General features: G+C 53.4%; 1 protein-coding gene across 1 annotated transcript in view; it reads left to right on the top strand.

Moving 5' to 3' along the window:
• LOC108314629 (keratin, type II cytoskeletal 8-like) overlaps positions 1-23,082 on the top strand; it is a 53,769-nt gene extending 30,687 nt beyond the window's left edge. Inside the window, exons 4-9 of the mRNA XM_017543586.2 lie at positions 9,875-9,954; positions 10,679-10,744; positions 14,000-14,169; positions 14,940-15,094; positions 17,053-17,212; positions 23,062-23,082. Coding sequence (XP_017399075.1) covers positions 9,875-9,954; positions 10,679-10,744; positions 14,000-14,169; positions 14,940-15,094; positions 17,053-17,212; positions 23,062-23,082 — 652 coding nt within the window. The remainder of the gene's footprint in view (positions 1-9,874; positions 9,955-10,678; positions 10,745-13,999; positions 14,170-14,939; positions 15,095-17,052; positions 17,213-23,061) is intronic.
• Positions 23,083-25,168: the final 2,086 nt, after the last annotated feature.

The raw sequence follows: 25,168 nt of genomic DNA, 5'->3' as shown, positions 1-25,168 counted from the left end.
GAAGTCAAGTTTCACGGGCATTGATTGTGTCTGCTCCTCCCAGTTCCAAGGTGGGGGTCACGGTCCCCATTTGACAGAAGAGCCACTGGTCTTGAGCTTAAGGGACAGTCCCTGAGCCATGACACCACATCCTCCAGTGCAGTGTGCCTCCCAGCTCTCCGTCTGGTGTGCTGTCTCCTCGGAAGCCCTGCCCCACAGAGGCTAATTCCAGGGTCTGGGCTGAGACCAGCTCCAGGGAGCTGCGCCTTACACTCCCTCCAGCTGAGCTTGCGTCACACGCCTTGCTCACCCCTCTAACCTGTTCCACAGCCACTGACACTGTTTCTAAAGTCCGGCCTCGAAGAACAGAGTATGGGGTTGCAATGGCTTCTCGAGCCACAGAGTGGTGGCTCACCCCTCTTTTCTACCCACTTTTCTATATTCAAATTTTACTCAGCTCACTGGGAAACATGAAAGATTCAGAACTGGAGTCAAAACAATTGCAGTGAGGCCACTGGACACTCCTCCAGCACAGCAGGTCTCAGGGCAGGGGCACAGATGAGCTGGCATGGTCACTGCAGGTCCTGGAGCTCCCAGGAGGCTTTCTAGTAGACCTGTCTGCCCCCACGACTGATCTCTTACATAATTGTGACATAAAGTTGTCACACCCAGCAGTGGATGCCGAAACCCCACCACGTGTCCTCGGGTGGCGCACCTGTGGCAGGCTTCAAGATACACCTCTAAAATTTTCCAAAGGGACCTTCGATTCTGGTTTCCCTGGGTAAGGAGTCACGTCCCCCAGCACACGTGTGCGCTGCATCACAGCGAGAGGATAAGTGACTTGCAGCACAGCAGATTACGTTTCTAGACCCACAGAAGCCGTCAGGGCAGGGGAGCCGGCCTCAGCTCCCACCCGCTCACCAGAGCCCATTCTGGGCCCCTCATTCCAGCTCCTCATCAGTGACACCATGGCAGTGATGTGCAGTGGGCCATGGTGGAGATTTTTATACCCTGTGATGAGTAAGCACTGGGCGATCGGGGCTTTCCCCAAGGGAGCTGATTGTTCGGTTCACCAGTGCATCACCAGTGGAAGGAGCCCTGAGCAAGGGCTGGGCTGCATTCCTCTCCTGTCCACAGAGAGGTGGGGCTCCATGAACCCCCAAACCCCTTCTGGTTTCTGAACCAATCCACTGCACAGCAGAAAGGGGCTCAGAGGAAGGGCCGGAAGCCCAGACTTACTGCCCGGGTTTCCCTCAAGGGCTGCCTCTCCTGTTCTCCGAGATGCATCAGGCCCCCACAGGGACAGGGCCTGCGGCTGCTCAGCGTCTGTGCGGGGCTGTTTGACAGGCCCACTGAAACAGAGCCCTCATCCTCTCTCTCCAGCCAAGCAGGACTCAGTCTGCCAAGGGCATTCCTGGCTATTTATTTTCTGCTTATGATTTATAAGGGACACCCTCTCTTCCGGAAAGGCTGGGGGGAGCCTGGTACCCCGACAAGCAGCACCTGCCACTGCAGAGAAGAATCTGGAATGTGGGCCCCAGGGTGGCTGGGGTCGAGTCATCCTCTCCAGGAGACCTTGTGGGGTGACATTTGGTCCCCTGTCCCCAGTCCTGCTCCAGAATCTTCCAGCCTCAAAGATGCAGAACTGAGTAGAGACCCTGGTCCCCTAGACCGGCACAGGGAGCCAGGACGCTGACGTGGTGATCAGCACAGAACATTCCGCATGTCACGGCCTGGAATACACCTGCCAGTGTTACCTGCACACTCCCTCGCTTTGAAATATCTGCTCAGAAGCCACATCATAAACAGGCAGCTTCTTGGCGAGCTCGGGGTTAGACAGCAGGAGCTGCATGAGGCAGACGCCCCATAGACTGCTGGGATGCCTGGGCCTCCCTCCTACGATGTCCGGTTGCTCACAGCCAGTAAGCCTGGGACACCATGCAGCACAGCTGACACCTGCTGCTCAGGCACAACCTGGCGGGACAGCTGAGTTCCTGTGCCTCCACTATGCCCATGCACTCTGTGGTCCTGCCAGACCGTGCGTGCCCAGAGACCACTTGCGACCTTGGCCGACTTTTGTCTCTGCGCTGGTCCAGTCACCTGACGAATGTGTGAGTGCTGGTCAAGGCTGCCCAGGTTCCAGCGCTGGCTCTGCCTCCTGCCAGCAGTGGACACGGGGCACGCCACGGACTGCTGCCCACCTCTGTGTGCTCAGCCTCAGGTCGGCAGGGTGCTGGGCTCACCCACTGGGCCTGGAGGGCTGCGTGGATGACACCTGACAGGCTCGTGGAACAGCACCCAACACAGGGCCAGGGTGCACCACAGGAGGACCGTGGCTCCTGAAAGGGTGGGAGCTGAGCTCAGAGCGCAGAGCTCTTTCTTTTTCACCCTCCCCTCCAAGTGGTTCAGGACCTCCTCCGTGGACAGGAGGTACATTCTTGGAGGTACATTGAGGTGCAGGAGGTTCCCCCACACCCATCCCAGATACCCAGAGACAATCCATTGCACTGCCCTGCTAGACGCTGCTGGTGTTGAAATGGCTCCTGCGCCTTCTGCCCTGGGCCCCAGCCACTCAGGGTCCTGCTCCCTTCTCTGCAAGGCGGCCGTCGCAGGCTGAGGGCCACAGCGCTCACCAAGCCCCTTCTCTGCTGAGCAGCTCCCATTCCCTTCACTGCTCATCACTCCTCACCAGCTTGCTTGGGTCTCTGGACTCCAGCTGCACCCTCGCTGGTCAACTCCTGGTAAGCGGAGGAGTTTCTCCTTAAGCAGAAATCAAAAGTGCCACCCACCTCCAGCCCCAGTGGCCCCCACCATTAAGCACTGAACCAAATGACAGGAGAGCTAAAGTGCAGTCCATCACTTCCACGCATTCTCCTAAAAGCAGAAGAGCTGGCTCTGTCTCCCCTCTCCCCCTCTTGCTGGCTTGAATGCAGACACGATGGCTGGTGCCTCTGCAGCTGTCTTAGCCCCTGAGGTGCTGTGCTGGAATGGCAGAGGAGCATGAGAAGGCAGGCACTGCAGACCATGCCGTGGTCAGCCCTGAGCTGCTGCAGACACCTGTAGAGCTTTCTTGTTTTACTATGTTGGGCGGGGAGAAAGGGGGCATTCTCTAGAAGGAATGGCCTGTCTAGAGAAAAAAAAAAACTTCCTCCCTCTTTTTTTCCCTCTCCATCCCCCTTTCTTTCCTCTTTCCTTTTCCCCTTTCCTCCCTCTGTCCCTTTCTGCCTCCCTCCCTCCTTCCTTCCTGTGACGCAGCCAAATCTGACCTGATATCCGCTGGCACTGTTTCCCTCTCTTCCGTCTGGTGGAATAAAGTGAGTGGAGCCCTCCCACCACCTTCTCTGCAGGAGAATGCCTCCCATCAGAAGAGGCAGGCTCCTTACACACAAGCCAGCCACCTGCCGCGGCGGAGCAGGGACCCCACCGTGGGTGGCAGGAAAGCCCACTCCTCTCCCAGCAGCCCTGGCTGGGACAGGCCCAGTAAGCTTGGCACCCACCTCGGGCATCTGCTCAGGCCCGGCTAGGGGCAGAACTGCCCTCCCCCTCACTGACTCACTCACCGCTGGGGTGAAGGGGACCCGCGTGACCTGTGCTGGAGCTGCATGCATCTGATTTCAAGAGTGGGAGTGGGGGGAAGGTGGCAGAGGTAAGCCGAGGCCTGGTCTGGAGCCCGCATGTCACACAGCCGCCACCCCCCATCTCCTCTGGGGCTTGGACAGCGCACTAAGCCTTGGTGCCAGAATCTCCCCTCACTCGAAGGGAAGTGAGGAACAGGATTTAGCATCAGTCCAAAGTATCTTTCCCCAAAAACATATTAAAACAAAGGGAGGAAGCGCGTTACTATGGAGGAACCCAGCTGATGCCATGTGCACCAGGCAATGGAAGCCGGAGCCATGGGCTAGACAGGCCCCACCATGTGCCCTGCAGGTGCACTGGGAATATCCCAGCATCCCTTCTGCGCTTTCCCAGCCACGGTGCATCACGTGGGTCCCATCGTCACGAAACATCAGACAAAACCAAACTGAGGGGCTTTGACACAAAACCAATCTGTGAGACCCACACAGGGCGAGGCCACAGACACAAGGAAAGACAGGACTGCTCCAGGTGAGGAGGCGGAGCTATGGGGTCAGCCAGGACGTGCACCTGCACCCTGGATGGGATAGGACTGCAGCAGCAGGTGCCCATCTACTGGGAAATCCAAGAGGGGTCGCTGGGATGGGGATGGGGAACACAGGTGTTTGAAATATTCTTTTTTTTTTTTTTTTTGACACATAGTTTCCCTCTTGTTGCCCAGGCTGGAGTGCAATGGCACAATCTCGGCTCACTGCAACCTCTGCCTCTGGGTTCAAGCAGTTCTCCTGCTCAGCCTCCCAAGTAGCTGGGATTACAGATATGTGCCACCACCACGCCCAGCTAATTTTGTATTTTTTAGTAGAGACAGGGTTTCTCCATGTTGGTCAGGCTGGCCTCAAACTCCCAACCTCAGATCATCCTCCCGCCTCGGCCTCCCAAAGTGCTGGGATTACAGGCCTGAGCCACCACGCCCGGCCTTCTCTCTGAAATAATCTTTCTGTAAGTTCAAAAGGGTTTCAAAATAAACAGTAGCAATAAATGGAAGGAGAGAAAAAAACAAAGGCAGAACAGAGAGCAAAGGACCTGTGGTGCCTCCTGAAAGGACGAGGGGGACAAACTCTGCTTCTGCCATGTCCTCCCTGAAAACTGGCCCTGAGTCAGGACGCCTCAGGGACAGACGGCCAGCAGGCACCTGGGAGGTCCCCCACTCACATCCCGCGTGCGAGGCGGCCTCCAGACACTGGCCCAGCTTCCTCAATGAGCAGACAGCTAGAAAGACAGAACTGAAGGAAATTTAAGAGACACATCGACCTTTTCGCATCTGAATTCAAGTAAACCAACAAACCAACTTTAGGAAGGCGTTCACGAGAAAATCAGCGAAACCTGACTGTTGCCTGGATGTTAGATGATATAAAGGAAGTATTGTTAAATGGTCTACATGGAATGATGATATGGTTGTGAAGGGTTTGTTTTTTTTTTCTGAGTTTTGTTTGTTTGTTTAGGTTTTTTAGTTTTTGGTTTTTTTGAGATGGAGTCTCACCCTATTGCCCAGGCTGGAGTTCAGCAGCATGATCCCAGCTCATTGCAACCTTCATCTCCTGGGTTCAAACAATTCTCCTGCCTCAGCCTCCCGAGTAGCTAGGATTACAGGTGTACACCACCATGCCCTGCTGATTGGCATTGTAGTCGAGATGCAGTTTCACCATGTTGGTGAGGCTGGTCTCGAACTCCTGACTTCAGGTGACTGGCTTGCCTCGTCCTCCAAAGTTGCTAGTATTACAGGCATGAGCCGCTGCACCTAGCCTGTTTGGTTTTTTGAGACAAGGTCTCACTCTGTCACCCAGGCTGGAGTTTAGTGGCAGGACCACAGCTCTTTACAGCCTCAACCTCCTGGGCTCAAGCAATCTTCCCACCTCAGCCTCTTGAGCACCCAGAACTACAGGTGCACACCACCTCACCTGGCAAATTGTTAAACTTTTTGTAGAGACAGAGTCTCACCATGTTGCCAAGGTTGGTCTCAAACTGCTGGGCTCATGCAATCTGCCCACTGCAGCCTCCCAAAGTGTTGGGATTATAGGCACGAGCCACAGTGCCTGGCCAGGTTTCTCTTTTTTTTAAGTCTTCTTCTCTAAGACTACTTAGACACATTCATGGATGAAAGAAAACGATGTCTGAAATTTGCTTAAAAACACCAGGGTCACACTACACAAATGTCCATCAACAGCTGAATGAATAAACAGAGTGATATATTCAGATATTCAGATGGTGGAATATTATTCAGCTTTGAAAAGGAAATTCTGATACACACTATGACCTGGATGGACCTTGAAAACATTATGCTCAGTGAAATGAGCCAAACCAAAAGGACAAATACTATAATTCCACTCCTATGAGGTTCCTAGAGGCGTCAAAATCGTAGCGGCAGAAAGCCGAATGGCGGCGTTCGGAGCCTGGGGGACGGGGGTGGGAGTGAGTGTTTAATGGGGACAGAGCTTCAGTTTAGAAGATGAAAAGGTTCTGGAGATGAACGTGGTGCTGGTCTCACAGAAACCTGAATGTGCTTAATGCCACTGAGGTGTGCACTTAAAGACGGTTGAGGGGGCCAGGCACGGTGGCTTGCTTTTGTAATCCCAGCACTTTGGGAGGCTGAGGTGGGCGGATCATGAGGTCAGAAGTTCAAGACCAGCCTGGCCAACATAGTGAAACCCCACCTCTACTAAAAATACAAAAAAAAAAAAATAGCCAGGTGTGGTGGCACACGCTCATAGTTCCAGCTACTCGGGAGGCTGAGGCAAAAGAATTGCTTGAACCCGGGAAGTGGAGGTTGCAGTGAGCTGAGACTGTGCCATTGTACTCCATCCTGGGCAACAGAGCGAGACTCCATCTCAAAAAAAAAAAAAAAGGTGGTTGAAATGGTAAAATTTAGGCTATTTGCCACAATAATTTTTAAATACCAGGGTGGGTGAGTGCTGTGCCAATTACCATTGAAACTGGGTGTGGAAGCATGGTGAGATCTTTGAGTATCCACTGCATTTTTCTGTGTTTGAAATTTTCCATACAGAATGCTTCCTTTAAAACTTCATAGTAGGGCTCAGACTCTGTCTCAGAAAAAAGAAAAAAAAAAAAAGAAAACTTGAGAGTAAAACAGCAATCCAAATCCATCAGGGCTGATGAGGAAATGCAGGAAACAGCGGCATGTGAAACTCTCATGGGATTGTGGGGAAAATCTGGCTGCCCGACTGTCTATGATATTTCAATTATATGCAAAATAGGCATTAGGAAAAAAAGTCTGGAAAGAAATATACCAAAATTACAATAGCTATTCAGACAGTGGGGTAAGCAGTCATGGCTTTTCTTTTTCTGAACCTTTTCTGGCAGGGTTCCTTGTAGAGTTTTTTTTGTTTGTTTGCTTTTGTTTTTGAGATGGAGTCTGGCTCTGTCGCCCAGGCTGGAGTGCAGTGGCGCAATCTCAGCTCACTGCAACCTCTGGCTCCCAGGTTCAAGCGATTCTCCTGTCTCGGCCTCCCGAGTAGCTGGGACTGTAGGTGCTCACCAACACGCCCAGCTAATTTTTGCATTTTTAGTAGCGACGGGGTTTCACCACGTTAGCCAGGTTGTTTCCAACTCCTGACCTCAGGTGATCTGCCCACCTCGGCCTCCCAAAATGCTGGGATTACAGGCATGAGCCACCATGCCCAGCCCCCTTTAGAGTTTTATAAGTAAATTACATCCACCCAAGGCAGGAACAGGAGAGAGGATGTCAGGAAGTAACCAGGGCAGGGATCTGGCAATATCACTCCGGAGAGCCCAGCGGCTTCCTGGGAGAGGCAGGCTGGCAGTCCGCCCAGAGCAAGGAGCTTGCAGGGCTCTGCTCCAGCTGTCTGGCCCTCAGTTTGAAGGCTGGGCTCCCATCCCAAATGGACACAGTGCTGGTCAAAATAGCAATGAAGGAGGCAGCCAGTCTGCAAAGGAGCCGGTCCACCTTCCCACATGGGCCTGCGCCTCTGCTGCCCGGGGACCCCGCCACGGGCCTTCAAGCCTCTCCCGTCCCACCCTGTCCTGCCCACATTCTGTTCTCTCAGGGGTCCACCCTTTGCAGCCACAGCTTGTTGAGGCCAATCGCTGCTGGCTCCCGGGGGTGCAATGGGCCAGGCTGGTCCCGAGAAGTGTCCCCGGCAGGGAGGGGACCTCGGCACCCACCCAGCTGCAGCAGGCCCTGTGGAAGGCGCTTCCTGCCCCTTCGCCTCCCGCTGCGGCGTCCATGGGCTTGTGGTTGCCTCGGCCCAATCTGGACTCCGAGTTGCTCAACCAGCCATGCTTTTCCTGTTCCCCTTTTCCCAGGCGGGTGCAGCTCCTGCCGGTGTGGTCCTGGCCTCTGCGGGCTCACCGCAGGGAAGCACGGCCCCATGCATGGCGGCCCCCAGGGCTGTTTCCACGTCTCTGATTGCTTTTTCCCTCCTGGGTTGCTAAACAGTTGATGAAGAAACCCCTTTCATTTGCTTTTTTATTTTGAGGAAGGAGCCCAGGCTGTCTGTCTGGGAAAACGCTATAATGGTCCTAAGGACAAGGACAAGCCCCCAGCAGACCCAAGAGCCACTGGAAGCACCTCTCCTGCCTGTCCCTGGGTTGACGGTGCCCAAGCGGGGGTGTGCAGTCATAACCGCTGCTGTTTAAGGCGACTTCCTGTTGACCCGAGGAGCGAGTGCTAGCCCATCCCACCCTCCCAGGAGTCCTCCAAAGGGGTGTCGCTGTGACCCTGGGTTTGCTGACAAGGTAACTGTGCTGGGCTCAGGGAGGTGGATGGCACCACTTCCCCATGCAGGACCACCAAGCACCGTGCCAGGTGTCCACAGGTGTCCACGTACCTCCCAGGCCACACAGACGTGGGGGAATCCTTTGGTGAGTGGAGACTCACTCCTGAATTCACCTTTTTCTGAAGGAAATGTCAAGGGACAGAGAAAAACACCTACAACAAAAAACACCTGCACCCAGGAGACTCCCTTCTGGGAGGAAGGCAGGGCAACACTAAGACGGGGTCCCGGTAACGTGGTATTCTTACGCCAGCTCACGGGTCCACAGGGCTTCACTATGTCATCCTTGATACGATGCTGAGTGTTTGAAATCTTTTATAACAATTTTAAAGCAAAAAACTTTAAATACCATCATATAATAATCATGTCATTTTAAAGCAAAAAATTGTACAGTTTTCCTCCCTAGCACTGAGGAAATGCCAGGAGGAATGTTAGCCGTGTGGCTGGTGTTCTATGCGTGGAACACACAGCGTGAAGGCGAGGCGAGGCCCACCCTAACTCGTCACGTGGAATTGGAATCGTGGGTTGATGGAAAGTCCCACCACAGCCCCTCTAGCCTCCGAGGGCTGTCTGACCCCACCCCCAGCCACAGCCTATGCAGGTCACTCCTGAGGACCACCCCTCCCCTCCACCAGCCGTGTAAAAGCAGCAACCCCGACGCGAGGAACCTGCAATGCCTCTCAAGCCCAAAGACAGAAAACTGCAAGCCGCTCAGACACCTGAAACAAACACTGACTTGGCTTTCGTGACCCTGAGTTCCACAAGGATCTTTATTATGTAAACATCTGAAAGATCCGTTCTCTGGAAATGGACAAAATACATGATTCACTCACAGCATAAACAGCACAGCATCCCACTGCTCCAGTCTGCAACTGTCTATCATCATTTTTATTTCAAAAAATTCACAGAGGGTTTCATGGCCAGTGACCAACGCTCACCTCCACGAGCAGATGGACGGCAGCGACAGCTCTGCAGGGAGAGAATGTGGGAGGGCCTGGACTTGGCATGATAACGCGAGGTCCCTGGAGGTCCCCATGCCCTTGCCCACCCCCAGCCCTCTTCTGTGCATCTGGCGTGGGGTGGGGGCTGGATTCTGAACTTTAAAATACTGAGATTGCTTCAAGTTGAAAACACTTTTACAGGACAGGCAACTATGCTTTAAAACGTACTTTTTTTGAGACAGAGTCTCAATCTGTTGCCCCGGCTGGAGTGCATTGGTGCGATCCGTGCTTGTTGCAACCACCTCCCAGGTTCAACAGGTCCTCTTGCCTCAGCTACCCAAGGAGGTGGGATTGCAGGCATGCACCACCACACCTGGCTAACTTTTTTATTTTTAGAGACAGGCATTCACTACGTTGGCCAGGCTGGTTTTGAACTTCTGGGCTCAAGTGATCCACCCTCCTTGGCCTCCTGCAGCGCTGGGATGACAGGCATGAGCCACCGCGCCCAGCCTGCTTCACATCTTTACAGGTCACCTCTGTGAGCCTGAGGTCTTTCTGTCCGTGACACAGGTGGGTGGACTGGATCGGTGAAGAAAAGGTCACCTCACAGATCCAAGGTGTCTGTGGTGACCCTATGAAGAGCATCGGAGGTAGGGGTCTTTGGTCCCAAGTAACAGAAACCTGCCCACGCTGATGAAGCGAGGAAAAGAGAGGTGCATGGACCCACAGAACCAGGAAGTCCCAAAGTGGATCTACTGTGAAGGGGTGCAGAGACTCAGCAGTATGTGTACACATGTGTGCCTGTGTGTGCCTGTGTGTGCATGCGTGTGTGCTTTTCGTGGGCATGCATGCATGTGTACATATGTGTATGTGTGTATGCATGTTTGTGCACGTGTGTGTGCTTTGTTCATGGATGTGCGTGCATGTGTGTGCTTTTGTTCATGGGTGTGCATGTGTGTGTTCATGTGTGCATGTTTGCACATACTGTGTGCTCTGTTCATGTGTGTGCATGCATGTTTATGCACGTGTGCATGAGCGTGTGAAGCCCAGGACCCAGTGAGGCCTCTGGACACAGGCTTCCTAGGGAGTTAGTTGTGTTGCCTGGAGCAAACCCCTGCAGGAGAGTTTTTCTGTGTTTGCTTCAGAGAACGGAAACATCTCAGATACAGTGGGGCCCCTTCAGTCTCACGACCCTCCTCCCCACCCTCCTTTCCCGAGGTTGGTAGGGATCCCACATGCCTGTATTTCTTCTGCTACAGTGGAAGGCACTGTAGGAGCCGTCTGTTGCCACCTTCTGTCTAACATTTGTCCGGAGAGGCTTTATACGGCGCAGACCCTCAGCTGCCTCTCTCCTCATGCCCTGCATGTTTCCAGGATCCTCCCGGCTGACGGAGGTATACCTGCTGCTCCCGGATTCACTGCAGGATGCAACTCTCGGGTGTAGCCCTGTCGCAACTGGTTTCTTTCCTTCCTCGATAAACGCTGGGGCAGGGACCTCTGCCCACAGCTACGCCTGGCATGGCCAGACAGCCTCCACAGCATGGTCACACCCGTTCACTCTCCTCCCACCTGCGTTTGAGACTGGGGGACTTATTTCTACTCAAAACAGGGTGGGCAGGGGACCTGCAGTGACGAATGACGGAGAAGAGGAAGGATCCCACCCGGAGCAGGAGCTGAGGCACGGACACCCCACGCTTGCACCGGCGTGGGGATGCCTGGGAGGAAAAGCCAGGCCGGCAGCCCGTCCCATCCAGTCTCCCAGCCCGGAAAGGCTCGATACTTCCAGTGCAGGCTTCCAGGGACTTTTTAAACATTTTTAAAAGTAAAATTTAGCCTGAGATTCCTGACACCTTGAAGGTCCATGAAAGAGATCCATGGGCCTGACAGCCTGGGTGCAGGAGACTCTGTGATCTTGCCCACACTTGTGGAAGATGGTTGTCAGCTCTTGTTGGGTTTTTAGGAGCTGGGAACTCTGAAAGTAAGTATCGGTGTGTTAGCTCAGGGCTCTTTCTGTTATGAATGACAAAATAATAACAATAATAAATAAATCCAACCTAAACTGGCTTGAGTGAGAACGGAGAACAAATAGAAACGATTGGCTCACATAAGCAAAAGGTCCAGGAGTACCGGGGCTTGCCAGCCACACCAGAAAACAGGGTCTCAAAGGCTTCATTGCCAGGCGAGCGCCCTCCACCTGGGACCCTCCGAGCAGCTCCGCACGCCACGCAGCAGAAACTGCTGTCCCTCAGTCCCTCCAGCAGAAGCCCTGGAGTCCAGTAAACCCATGTAGGTCATGTACCCGTTCGTGAACAATCCCCCTCACAGAAAACTGGGATGAGCAGGTGGGCTCCGGCCCGGTGCCACGCCCACCCCTGGCCTGGGGGATCCTGAGTCACCTGCCCCCACGTGGCTAGGCATGGGAAGTGCGAGTCCCCACCAGAAACGCACACGATTCTCTGCAGGATACAGTACAGTGGAGCAGGACGGGGCATTGGACATCCCTTGTATTCTGGAAGAGGCCCACTCCTGAACCTCAGGCTAAGCTCTTGGGTAGTTTGCTGTGGCCAGCCTGGATGAGGCCTGGTGACCCTGGTACACTGTCTGCAGGCATATGCTGGGAGGGGGGGTGGCAGTGCCGTCTGTCGTGGGCTGGATTGGGTCCCCCCACCCCAGAAGTATGTTAAAGTTTTGGAAGTCCTAACCTTATGGATACGCCCTTACTGGGAAATAGGGTGTTTGCAGATCGAGTTAAGATGAAGTCATGCTGGACTGGGGGATCCTAAATCCAATGACAGCTGTCCTTAGAAGAAAAAGCAGAGAGGGATTTGCAGGCACCAGGGAGATGTCCTGGAGACAACACAGGCAGAGACGGGGGTGATGTGGCTGAAGCAAAGCAATGCTAGGAAGCACCAGGAGCTGGAAGAGGCCAGGCAGCCCCTCTGGAGCCCGCATAGAGCGTGCCCTGACAATGCCTTGACAAAGGGCCCCCAGGACCATGGGGAACACATCTCTGTTGTTCTAGCCCCCCAGTGTGGGGCCGTTTGTCACAACGGCCCCAGGACACTGTCACACCCTCTGTCCAGTCGTGCCGTTGGCTCGGACCAGGCGGCGCACCCAGGCACCCCGATGCAGGTGCACCATCACCCTGGCTCATATCCCTCACAGCCGCAGACACTGGCTCCTCCACACCCATGACGATCCCAACCTGGGGTTTTCCAAAAAGGCCACGAGGAGGTTTGAGGAAGTCATGGCCCCAGTGGCTGGGAAAGTCCTCTGGGCAGCCTCATGACTCTGCTTCCCAGGTGACCCCAGAGAGTCTGAAGACGTGTCCTCCCCCAAATCCCCAGGAGGCTCCTGATCAAAGGGAAAACCCCAGGGACCCCCCTCCAGCCCAGCACACCCACTGCTTGTGTGGGACTCCTGGACAGAACCAGAAGCCTACACAGCCATCAGCCAGGAAGCCCAGACATAGAATGACTGCCTGAGTCCCCTGCTGGCGAAAGCCTCTGACCACACATGGTCACCTGCAGTTGGCACTCTCTGGTATCTGGACATGCCTTGTCTCAGCATCCAGTGGAGGAGCCAAGCCACAGCCATTCCTGGCCAAGCTGGCCTCAAGGGCTCGCACCCCCTGAGCTCAACTCCTATCTGAAGTCTGCTGTCAGCCAGGCTCTGGAGGTAGACAGACCTGAGTCTGAATCCTGGTTCTATCAGGACTGGCTGTTTTCCAAAGGCATACACTCTTTGGAAGTTGTTGGGCCTTTCTTGGTGTCTCCACCTGGAACAGAAAACCATACTTCCTGTCTCTTAGGCTTGTAGGAAGAGCTGAGGTGATGTACAACATAGGTGCTAGCGTGATTGTATGAGTACAAGGCATTCAGTAAGTGCTGACTGAATGCCTGCTACGTGCCAGACAACATCCCAGGAGCAAGGTACAGGAGAAACAGACACCATTGTCTTTACGCTATGAAGATGACAGATGATGGTGATGTTGAAGATGAAGCTAAGACCACAGGATCCTCCTGAAGATGAACCGTATCTCACATTTGCTGTCCTCCTCAGCGTGTAGCACAGTGCTTTGCACATAGTAGGTACTCAAGAAACGTGTGTCGATGGACTTATCCTTCTTCAAGTTGCTTTCAGCAAAGGAGAACCCTCTGCCCAGAGTAGCTCCAGCTGGCCTGCATGCAAAGTTCTTTGAATCTGTGTATTTTGAGATTGACTTGGGCTTTTTACTTCATTCCACTGTATATCCACGTTTGTTTTACTTATAAACAACAAGAACTTTTTTCCAAAACTTTGAGTGAAAATAATGCCCCATGAAAACATGGCTTGTTTATATCTGTGGCTTTTGAGACACTAACCACCCCCACACACTCACTGACCCTCCCACCCCTAACCCCGCAGGCCGCCACCGCATGTGTCTGGAGGTTCACAGAGCCCGGGGCCAGATGCACAAACCCAGGCTGCTAAGCTGCTCTGGAAAAAACACTTCTCTCTCCCAGTGGTGCTGGGCTGCAGCGAGCCTTTGAAAGCAGGGGTCTCTCCTGCCAGCTCAAGTGTCTCTCTGCAATCTGAAGAGACAAGGCCTGGACGCCAGCACTGGATTCTTAGAGCCAAAAGCACATCCAAATAAGAAGGCCCTGAAAAGGTCTCTGGAAACTTGGCTTGCCCTTTAAAACCGGGTGTTTCCAGCACAGGGGCCACATCATGGGGCTGAACAGCCGCTGGATGGCTTGGACGCCGCGGCGTGGGTTCTGGTATCACCCCCGCCAGGCAGTCGGCAAGGGGCCAGCACCTTAGTGAGCCAGCACGATGTGCAGCCAGCACCCTGGGGTCTGCTCTGGAATCCTCGCAACTCCCAGGTGCCAGAAGTTCTCTGATTAGGCCCCTTCCCAATGGTAGGAGCAAGCAGGAAGTGGGCAGGGCCCTCACCCAGGAAGTGGGGCAGCCCAGAGCTCCGTGCAGAGCGGGGCCCATTGTGGCCCCCACCGCCTGCCCTGCAGCACCCAACCTCTCTGCCAATTCCCTGAGTTTCTATTCCCGGTTCCTAAAGTGAGGCCTTTCTTTACTCGACTGCCGAGATGCGTTCCACTCTGTTACCCACGCTCATCTTCAGAAGACTGGGAGTGGAAGGCGCAGCACGGATCATTTGATAACAACACGTGCTCACAAGTAAATTGAAATTTACTGCGCAGATGAGAATGCTCTGGCTGGGCCCAGAGATGGATGCCCCGTCCTTCCCCTGGCAGAAGCATGGCAGAGATGAGGAGACAGGTGTGGGTAAAGCCCACCCATCTCATTTTCTCCCTCTTAAGTCAGGAGGGAGCCCTGCAGCCCGACCATGTGGATTGTGCCTCTCACGCCAAGGAGACTTGGTCTGCTTCCGAGGGTGCGCAGTGCCAAGAAGCCTGTACGGCCGGTGCGTCTTTGGGAGACGTAACTTGTGGAATTTATGGGAATACTTTTATTTCTGTGTTAAACACAGCAGTGCTATGGAGCAAAATGGGAAATTTCCATGAATTTTCAAGATGAAGCACAAGATTTTTAAAGGAATTTGACATGCGTGGTAGGACAATTGGGTCACTGCCTGGTAAGCCAGAGGGCGCAGGCTCCCCCTCCTGCTTTTCAGCAGGTGGTCTCAGAAGAGCGGTTAATGGGGGAAGCGCAGCAGCCGCCCGGTCTCCAGGACAAGCGCGGGGCCCTGGCGCCACCTGGTGCTCACACGGGATATGACCGTCAGCTCCGCGCCGCAGGCTGGGAAGGTGGCCCGGATTCAAACGTGGACAGGTGGGTAGAGTCTAAGGGGAGGGGCTGCTGTGTGGAGGGCAACCTTGCCTTACGGACCTTCCCCTCTGCGACCCCTGCCAGCCTTTTTCAGAAGTGGGGCCCCATCCTTTATGAAGGGGTTCCTTTGGCCTCAAGGTGCTCACCTGTGGGCCTGTTAAGCTCAGGTCCCTTCCCCTGGAGATTCTGATTCAGTAGCTCGGGGTTGAGGCCAAGAGATTTGTGTTTTCAACCAGTTTCCCAAGTGACTTTCTTGATCAGGCAATGTGGGATGCAGGGTTGAACCTGCATTAGAATCACCTGAAGAAACTGGAAACTATAGATGTGTCTGGCATGAGCGCCTTGAAGCAGTTGCCCAAGTGATTCAAATGTGCAGCCTTCATTGAGAAACGCTGGAGTGAAGGCCTTGGGCCAACAGGCTGTTGTTTTGTTTTGCGACAAAATATTGCTCTGTCACCCAGGCTGGAGTGCCGCAGCGCAACCTTGGCTCACTGCAACCTCGCCTCCGGAGTTCAATGGTTCTCCTGCCTCAGCTTCCCGAGTAGCTGGGATTACAGGCACCCACCACCACACCCTGCTACGTTTTGTATTTTCAGTAGACATGGGGTTTCGCCATGTTGGCCAGGCTGGTCTCAAACGCCTGACCTCAAGAGATTGTCCCACCTCGACCTCCCAAAGTGATGAGATTACAGGCATGAGCCACCACACCCAGCCTGGGAATGGGATTTTGATTTTTTTTTTTTTTTTTTTTTTTTTTTTTTTTTTTTTTTTTTTTTTTTTTTTTTGAGATGGAGTCTTGCTCTGTCGCCAGGCTGGAATGCAGTGGCACGATCTTAGCTCACTGCAACCTCTCCCTCCTGGGTTCAAGCGATTCTTCTGCCTCAACCTCCTGAGTAGCTGGGACTACAGGCGCCTGCCACCATGCCTGGCTAATTTTTTGTATTTTAGTAAAGATGGAGTTTCACCATGGCCAGGATGATCTCAATCTCCTGACCTCCCAAAGTGCTGGGATTACAGGTGCGAGTCACCGCACCAGCCTGGGAATGGCATTCCTAACATGCATCCCAAAATGAGGTGCTGGCCACAGCACAGGTCTAGGAGTGGCTCACCAGGTAATTGGATAGTTGGAGACTAGTGGACGTCTGAGTTAGCTGCTTTCACTGTTGATGTTTGGTTAGGTTTGGAGTGGTGGCAAAGGGGCAAAAGGTGAGGAAGCTATTTGAAAAGACCCTTAGAGGCTGCCCCAGGCCTGCGGTTTGCACGTGCTTGTTGATTCAGTAAATACCATGGGCTCGGCGCTCACAAGTACCCCACTGGATTGGACTGACTGAATTCTGGTGTACGCTGATGAAATTCCTATCCCAGCTCTACCTTTATTGGCTGTCTGGCCTTGTGCAAGTCACTTAACCTTTCTGTGCTCCTGACCCTTAACTTGTAAAATGGGGATAGTAACCCCAAGGGCTCTGGTGAGGAGGTGGTGCATGCAAGGCAGCGTGGCGGGGCTCACGTCAGGCCTGGCGAGTCAGCAACCCTGCACTTACCCCTGTGCCAGGTGACCTCAAGAATAAAGTCCTGGCCAGGCACAGTGGCTCCAGTATGTCATCTAATCACTTTGGGAGGCTGAGGCAGGCATATCACCTGAGGTTGGGAGTTCCAGACCAGCCTGACCAACTTGGAGAAACCCCATCTCTACTAAAAATATAAAATTAGTCGGGCCTGGTAGCAGGCTGAGGCAGGAGAATTGCTTGAACCTGAGAGGTGGAGTTGCATTCCAGCCTGGGCAACAAGAGTGAAACTGTCTCAAAAAAAAAAGAAAGAAAGAAAGAAATGAAGTCCTGGTGCACTGTGAGTTAGGGCCAAGCAATGCCAGATGCTACATGCAACTGAAGCTGGGGAAAGACACATTTTTCCAGCATTGTAAGCCTGCAGCAGACCCTTATAAACAGTGTGCTTGCTTTCAGGAGCTGTGCCAAGTCAGCGTCTGTGCAAAGAATTCTTGGTGGTGAAATTATGTTTCCAGGCTGTAGGGCTGTCACCTGCTGTAAGACATTCCTGCTGGCCACGACCCTGCAGAAGGCAGAGCCCGGCAGCTGGAGGAGAGGGAATCACGGCAGCCGCCCAGTGAGTAATGTGTTTGTCCAGAGCCATCCTGCAAGTCCCCTGCCTGTAGGCCAAGTGCCACTGCAAGAAGAGATGCAGCTGGGCATGGTGGCTCATGCCTGTAATCCCAGCACCTTGGGAGGCCGAGGCGGGCTGATCTCTTTAGGTCGGGAGTTTGAGACCAGCCTGACCAACATGGTAAAACGCTGTCTCTACTAAAAATACAAAAATTAGCCAGGCGTGGTGGCGCATACCTGTAATTGTAGCTACTGAAGAGGCTGAGGCAGGAGAATAGCTTGAACTAGGGAGGTGGAGCTTGCAGTGAGCCGAGATCGTGCCACTGCACTCCAGCCTGGGCAACAGAATGAGACTGTCTCAAAAAGAGAGAGGGCTCGGGAGAGAGATGCATGTCTCAGAAAAAAAAAAAGAGAGAGAGAAAGAAGAGATGCGTGTGTCCCTGCCTCGCTCTCTGGGCTGGAGGAAGCTTCAAGGAGAAGGAAGTTCACTGAGCCGCGGGACCAGTTTCTGGACCTCGCCGCTCTACAAACAGGACGGGTTTTGTCTCTGTGCGCCCTCTGCTGTCCAGAGCTGAGAATGCAGCCCAGAGAAATGCAAGTCTAACTCAAGGTGCATGTCCCAGTGCCTCCCATCGCTGAGGTTTGAGATGCCTGCAAGCTGGAAACAACGCTTTAAAAGGCGTCTGAGGCTGGGCGTGGTGGCTCACACCTGTAATCCCAGCACCTTGAGAGGCTGAGGCAGGTGGATCAGTCCAGCCAACATGGCGGAACCCCGTCTCTACTAAAAATTAAAAATTAGCCAGATGTGGTGGTGTGCTCCTTGGGAGGCTGAGGCAGGAGAATTGCTTGAACCTGGGAGGTGGAGGTTGTGGTGAGCCGAGATCGCTCCAAAGAACTGAAAGTAGAGACTCCCACAGATACCTGCGTACCTGTGTTCTTAGCAGCGTGATTTGCCAAAAGGCAGAAACAACCCAATTTCCATTGACAGATAGATGGACAAACGAAATGTGGTTTGTCTGTTCAATGCAGTGTTATTTAGCCTTGAAAAGGAAGGAAATTTGGACACATGCTACAACATGGATGAATCCGTTAGACAACATGCTAGGTGAAATAAGCCACACAACAAAAGGCCACACACTGTGTGAATCCGCTCATCTGTGGTCCCTAGAATAGGCAAATTCATGGAGACAGAAAGCAGAATGGGGATGGGAGGGGAAAGGGGGAGTGAGTGTTTGGTGGCGACAGAGTTTCGGTTTGGAAGATGAAGACGTTCTGGGAAAAGTGGCGATAGTTGCACGCGATGGAACGCAGAATGTCCACAGTGCCTGAGAGCTGTGTGCTTCAAAACAGCTACCCTGACACCTTCAGTAGGAAATAAGACAGAACAGCTTCTTAAAGGTAAACATGGCCAGGCTCAGTGACACACGCCTATAATCTCAGCACTTTGGGAGGCTGAGGTGGGCAGATCACTTGAGGTCAGAAGTTCAAGACCTTCCTAGCCAACATGGTGAAACCCACCTCTACTAAAAAAAAAAGAATACAAAACTTAGCCAGGTGTGGCGGCATGCACCTGTAATCACAGCTACTTAGGAGGCTGAGGCACATGAAATCGCTTGAACCTGGGAGGCAGAGGCTGCAGTGAGCTGAGATCAGACCACTGCACTCCAGCCTGGGTGACAGTGTCAAAAAAAGAAAAGAAAAAAAAAAAAGGCATAGCTGACACTTTTAGGAACAGAAATGGATCATGTTGAAGACAAATCATCCAGCAAGTTTGTGTTCAGTAACCCAAACATCAAAGGAACTCATGACCCTGGAGAAAGCTGTGACATTTGAAACCTCAGGACTCCTCTGACCATGAGCTCCAGGAACACTCGCAGAGGCCCTGGGGCTCGCTGAAGAAATCATGTGATTGCTGCATGTTTCATGCATGCTGCCTTGTCAGGAAAATTAAGCGATGCATTTGAAAATGAAAAAAAAAATGGCTAAAGTGGCAAATTCTATTTCATGTGTATTTTGCCACAATTTGAAAAATGGATGTTTTTTACAAAATAATGTACTGCATCTGGTGGGATGGAGCACCATCTTCTCAGAGTGTTGGCGCTCACTGGCCTGTCGCAGAGTGTTGGGATGACCATTTCACCTGGGCAGCTGCTTCTGGTGAGGGCAAGGGCAAGGCCAGTGGCGACCTCACCACTGAGGGTTGAGCTCTAATCCTTAACACTCTGGCTGTGAAGGGAGCTTCTTGAGCAGAGCAATGTGTGAGATGTGCAGACAGCAAACAAGGCATACACGGTGCAGTTTTAGAAAAGGCAACTCCATTTCCAGAATATGGGTCTATTCTTGGGGGACAAATCTCTGCCCCTCCCCTGAAGGAAGAGGTCTAATGTCACCCACCTGCCACGGAGTGGCTGCCTAGTGCCCCCCATTTAGCTGCCGTATTAGGGCTGGGGTTTGCAGATTAGGCCCTCAACAGCAGTCCCTGGCAGGAGCCCTGGGGAGAGGAAGCTGTGGGGAGGCAGTCCATTGCATGGCAAGAGTGATGCCATGTGGGAGCACAACTGCTACGAAGGTCTTTTTTTTTTTTTTTTTTTTGAGACGGAGTTTCACTCTTGTTACCCAGGCTGGAGTGCAATGGCGTGATCTCAGCTCACTGCAACCTCCACCTCCTGGGTTCAGGCAATTCTCCTGCCTCAACCTCCTGAGTAGCTGGGATTACAGGCACGCACCACCATGCCCAGCTAATGTTTTGTATTTTTAGTAGAGATGGGGTTTCACCATGTTGACCAGGATGGTCTTGATCTCTTGACTTCGTGATCCACCCACCTTGGCCTCCCAAAGTGCTGGGATTACAGGCTTGAGCCACCGTGCCCAGCAGGAAGGTCTTTAAACAACGCCATCAGCACTCATAACCCCTCCCAAAGATGCTTATCTAACCTCCCCCGTGGCCATAAGTTTTGGCAAGAAAGTCTCATGATCAGCTGCCCATGTCTTTACCTTAAACGCTTGCCCTATAAAGGTTACTTTCTGGAAGGCAGGTATGGGGATCCACTGTCTCATTGCAGTCGATTCGTAAGTCCCTATTTCTGATTTCTGTACCTGGCCCACACCTGTACTTTCAACACTTTGAGAGGCTGAGGTGGGAGGATTGCTTGAAGCCAGGAGCTCAAGACCAGCCTGAGCAGCATAGCCAGACGCTGTCTGCACACAAAAAATTTAAAGATTAGCCCGGCGTGGTGGCACATGCCTGTAGTCCCAGCTACTCAGGGAGCTGAGGCGGGAAGATGGTCTGAGCCCAGGAGGTCGAGGCTGAATTAGCTATGATTGCACCACTGCACTCCAGCCTGGGGGACAGAGCGAGATCCTGTCTCTAAAAACATAATTATTATAATTAATTAATTATTTCTGAGAAACTGACTTTGTCAGTCTCTTTCTTTGGGCTCCCTCAGCCCTTGGGGGTGGGTCTGCACAGACCTGCTCCCTGCAGAATAATAACCCCTGTCGCCGGGCCACGCAGTGCCTCCATCCCTGTGCCGAGGTTCCTTCTCCACAGCCCCAGCTTGTGTTCCCTGCTCTTGTTCCAAGCCCTGCTCATGCTCTCCTGCTGCTTTGCCTGTCCCTCCACCCGGGATTTCAATCCATGACGATGCAAATTCTTCATTGCAGCCCAAACTCACTTTCCCACACTTCTGGAAGGAGGCGGGGCTCAGGATAGCTTCTCTACTCACAAGAGCTCCCACAAGGGTTGTTTTCATTTGAGGTTCAAAAGCGTGGACCTGGCCTCTGGGATTTCAGGCTCTCTTCACTTTCTCCTCTAGAATCTGGATCTTGACTGTACTTTCTTTGCCTGTCCTGGTCGGTCCCCTTTCACTCCCAGCAGTTTCTCTGCAGCGTGGGTCCCCACCCCAGACAGCAGCCCAGGAGGGTGGGTGTAGAAAGTGCACCAGCCCCTTTGGGACCCACTGAGGAGACCTGCAATCATCTGTTTCTTCGTGGGGTGGCCTCCCAGCTTCATGGGAGGGTCACCGTGCTTCCCAGGGAGTGCCCTGCTGCTGTATCCCAGGCCCACCCGCTGTCCGCCAGGTTCATCTGCTGTCCCCTTGCTTCCCTTTGCATCCTGCTGCACCAAGGCAGATGCTGTGCCAGGCTGTGGCACAGGTGACTTGTCCCCACCCATTTGCATTCTGCAGATCATGGGGGGTTTGTGGGATATCTCCTCACCTCATATTGTCCAATGGGTTTATGGTTTTGCTATCTAGTTACTCCATCTTTTTTTTTTTTTTTTTGAGACGGAGTTTTACTCATGTTACCCAGGCTGGAGTGCAATGGCGCGATCCCGGCTCACCGCAACATCCACCTCCTGGGTTCAGGCAATTCTCCTGCCTCAGCCTCCTGAGTAGCTGGGATTACAGGCATGCACCACCATGCCCAGCTAATTTTTTGTATTTTTAGTAGAGACAGGGTTTCACCATGCTGACCAGGATGGTCTCGATCTCTTGACCTCGTGATCCACCCGCCTCGGCCTCCCAAAGTGCTGGGATTACAGGCATGAGCCACCACGCCCGGCTAGTTACTCCATCTTTACGTGCAGATTCAGGGAAATTCACACACTCTGCCACCATCCCTGAACCCCCTCCCCTCTATGTTTTAAACCAATTGGCCACTGTTTTTACTGCAGTGTTCATCCAGTGCTTGAGCAACTTTGCCTTCATGGTTTTCAGCTCCTTTGCTCGCCATTTCTCCGGGCATCTCACTCCTCTTTGAGTTCAATTTTCTTCTTGCTGGGCCACATCCTTTAGCACTCTTCTCCACAACGGCTTGGTAGTGGTAGACACTCTCCATCTTTGCCTGGAAATATCTTTATTTTTTTCTCTCCTCTTGGTTAAGAGCTTAGCTGGTACTGTCAATCTAGAGGAAAGCACTGCTCCCTTATCTTCCAGCTTCAAGGATGGCTTTTAATATGTCTGCTGTTGTCTTGCCCTATATAGGTAATCCTTCTTTTTTAAGTGGTTTTTTTTTATGAGACAGGGTCTTGCTATATTGCCCAGGCTGGTCTCAAAACTGCTGGCCTTGGCTGGGCACAGTGGCTCACACCTGTAATCCCAGCACTGTGGGAGGCCAGGGTGGGTAGATCACCTTAGGTCAGGAGCACAAGAGCAGCCTGGCCAACATGGCAAAACCCTATCTCTACTAAAAAAAACAAAAATTAGCCAGGTGTGGTAGTGTGCACCTGTAATCTCAGCTACTGGGGTGGCTAAGGCAGGAAAATAGCTTGAACCCAGGAGGTGGAGGCTGCAGCGAGCCAAGATCACACCACTGCACTCCAGCCAGGGCAAGAGAGCGAAAAAAAATCAAAAAAAAAAAAAAAAAAACTGCTGGCCTCAAGCAGCCCTCCCACCTCAGCCTCACAAGTAGCTGGGATTACAGGCACAGCCACCATGCCTGGCCATGGTTTTATATTCTGGAAGGTAGAAAACTGTCAGCTGGGAAGAAGGTAAGCAGAGTTAAGAAGGAAGACGAGTCACAAAGAGGGACAACGTATCTTAAATTGCAAGGGGCTCTCCAAGTTTAGGCTGAGGGACGGGGTCTCTCATGGCCCCACGTGGAGATGCAGTGTCTGGACGGGTCAGGAGCCTCATCTCTGAGGCACCTTCCTTTGAGGCCTGGGCCTGGGGAGACAGGGGCTCCTCCAGCCTCCAGTGAGCTAAGCTCAGAGTCCTCCTGCTCCAATTTCATGCCTTGATAAAGAGCCTTGATAGTCTCCCTGAGCACCCTGGGAGGGGCGGTCTCGGGGTGAAATGAGACCCCACGCATCACCCAGAAAGAGCTCGGTCCTCCTCCTCCTGTGTCCCGCAGTCCATGTGCCCTGGCATCTGAGTGCTCCTGCCTGGCCCCCACCCTGCCTCCCCCCACAGTGGTTCTGCCTGGTGGTTGCCTTGCTGTCCTTTGAACACACCCCGCCCCCTTGCACCTCCCGCATTGCACCTGCCATGCCTGCTGGGTGCTGTGTCCACCTGCCAGCTCGACCTCCCCTCGGGTTTCAGCATGAGTGTCTCATCTCATCTTCACGTCTCAGCTGAAATGTCCTCTTCAGTGACAGCTGCCCAACCAACCCCCACCCATAGCCTTCTCTCCCTGCACCCCTTCCCTCAGCCCTGCTGGATCCTCTCCTCTGTGCCTTTGTTTCACTTGCTGTCTGCCTCCCTGTAAGCCTGGGAAGGAGAAGGCCTGGGGTCGAGTCAGGATCACATCACCATGGCATGTGGGTCGTGACTCATGAAGGGCTGTGAGCAGAACCCAGTCATGAACCCTTGCGGCCTCCCAAATTCCCACTAAAATGGCAGTAATGGGATTTTTATTTTTTTCAGCATGAGGACAAGGAGATCAGGGTGGACAGTCACGTTTTGGAAACTGAATCCAATGGCCAAATGGCAGCTCTCTTAGCAAGGTCGAGAGCACGGGTTCCTAAGCAGGAGGAGGGAAAGGCCAGGAAGAGCCTGACTGTTCTCAAGCGGACTCACTCAGAGCCACTCCAGGCTAAAAGCAGAGGACTCGTGCAGCAGGCCCAATCCCAGGCAGATACCTCTGCCTCCATCCTGGGGTGACAGCTCCTTCCTCCCTGCCTGTCCTGAGGGCGATGCAGATGGGGATGAGCCTGGCCTGCTCCCTGGCTCAGGGCAGGTGGCTGTGGCTCCACCAGTGCTCGCTGAAGGGTCAGCAAAGCTAGGCAAAGGGTGGGGGCCCAGGTCAAGCACTTCAGCCACCACCCCCCACCCCCAGGAGCCCACCCTCAGGGAAGGAGCTAAAAATGGCATCCCCCAGAGGGCGGTTGTGGGCTTTTGTAGTTAGGCCATCAAGGGGCTCACACTAGTCCCCTCGGCAAGACTTCACAAGGCCCTGTAGCACCCCCACCGCCCCCCATCCCACTCTCCCAGGCGGCTCAGCTGGCCCTTGGAGAACATGGGATCAAGGGTGTTTCCATGGCCGTGGAAGAGACGCTTGATTGGGGTGTATTTGACCTGCTCTTGATTTTGAACTCAGCTCAAACTTTCCAGCCAGCCAAGGTCCTTGTCCTGTGCACTTCCTCTCGTCAAGCTCTAAGGGCCCCATTTCCCTTCCTGGCTACAGCTGGGCTTCTCCGAGCCACTCTCTCCGCTGGCCTCATTCCCACCCAGCAGTGCTGGCAGGACAACCCTCTCTGCCAGCCGTCACTGCTACTCCTGGTACACATGCTACGTTGAGATTTGTTCTCTTCTCCAGACAGGGTCTCCAGTTCGGGAATTGGTGCTTGGATGGGACAGGTAACAAGATGAGTCCTGGAGGGAGCGTGCCAGGGACCAGGACAATGCTGGTAAGACCACCTTATTTGACATTGGCTTTGTGACTACGTTTTAGATCAAAGAGCTGAGAGTAGCCAGGCAGCCGAGTAGGCTACAAACAGGCCAAAGCAGGCGGGGCCAGCACCCACAACCCGGTCAGAGCTCAGAGTGGGGCTGTTCACCCCAACAATGTGTCAGCTGCAGGGAGGGAGGGACAGCCCCAGAAGAATAGTGGGGCCAGCACCCACAACTCGGTCAGAGCTCAGAGTGGGGCTGTTCACCCCAACAACGTGTCAGCTGCAGGGAAGGAGGGACAGCCCCAGAAGAAAAGTGGTTCATAGGCTGGGCGCAGTGGCTCACGCCTGTAATCCTAGAACTTGGAGAGGCCAAGGCGGGCAGGTCACCTGAGGTCAGGAGTTCAAGACCAGCGGGGCCAACATGGCAAAACCCAGTCTCTACTAAAAAATATAAAAATTAATTGGGCATGGTGACGGCCACCTGTAATCCCAGCTACTCAGGAGGCCGAGGCAGGAGAATCACTTGAACTGGGGCGGTGGAGGTCGCAGCGAACTGAGATCACACCACCGCACTCCAGCCTGGGTGACAAAAGCGAGACTCCTCACCAAAAAAAAAAAAAAAATTTG

This window comes from Cebus imitator, unplaced genomic scaffold, assembly GCF_001604975.1.
Source record: "Cebus imitator isolate Cc_AM_T3 unplaced genomic scaffold, Cebus_imitator-1.0 Scaffold159, whole genome shotgun sequence".
NCBI lineage: Eukaryota > Metazoa > Chordata > Mammalia > Primates > Cebidae > Cebus > Cebus imitator.
Note: the sequence above shows the minus strand (reverse complement) of the source record. Positions and strands in the feature narration are given on the sequence as shown.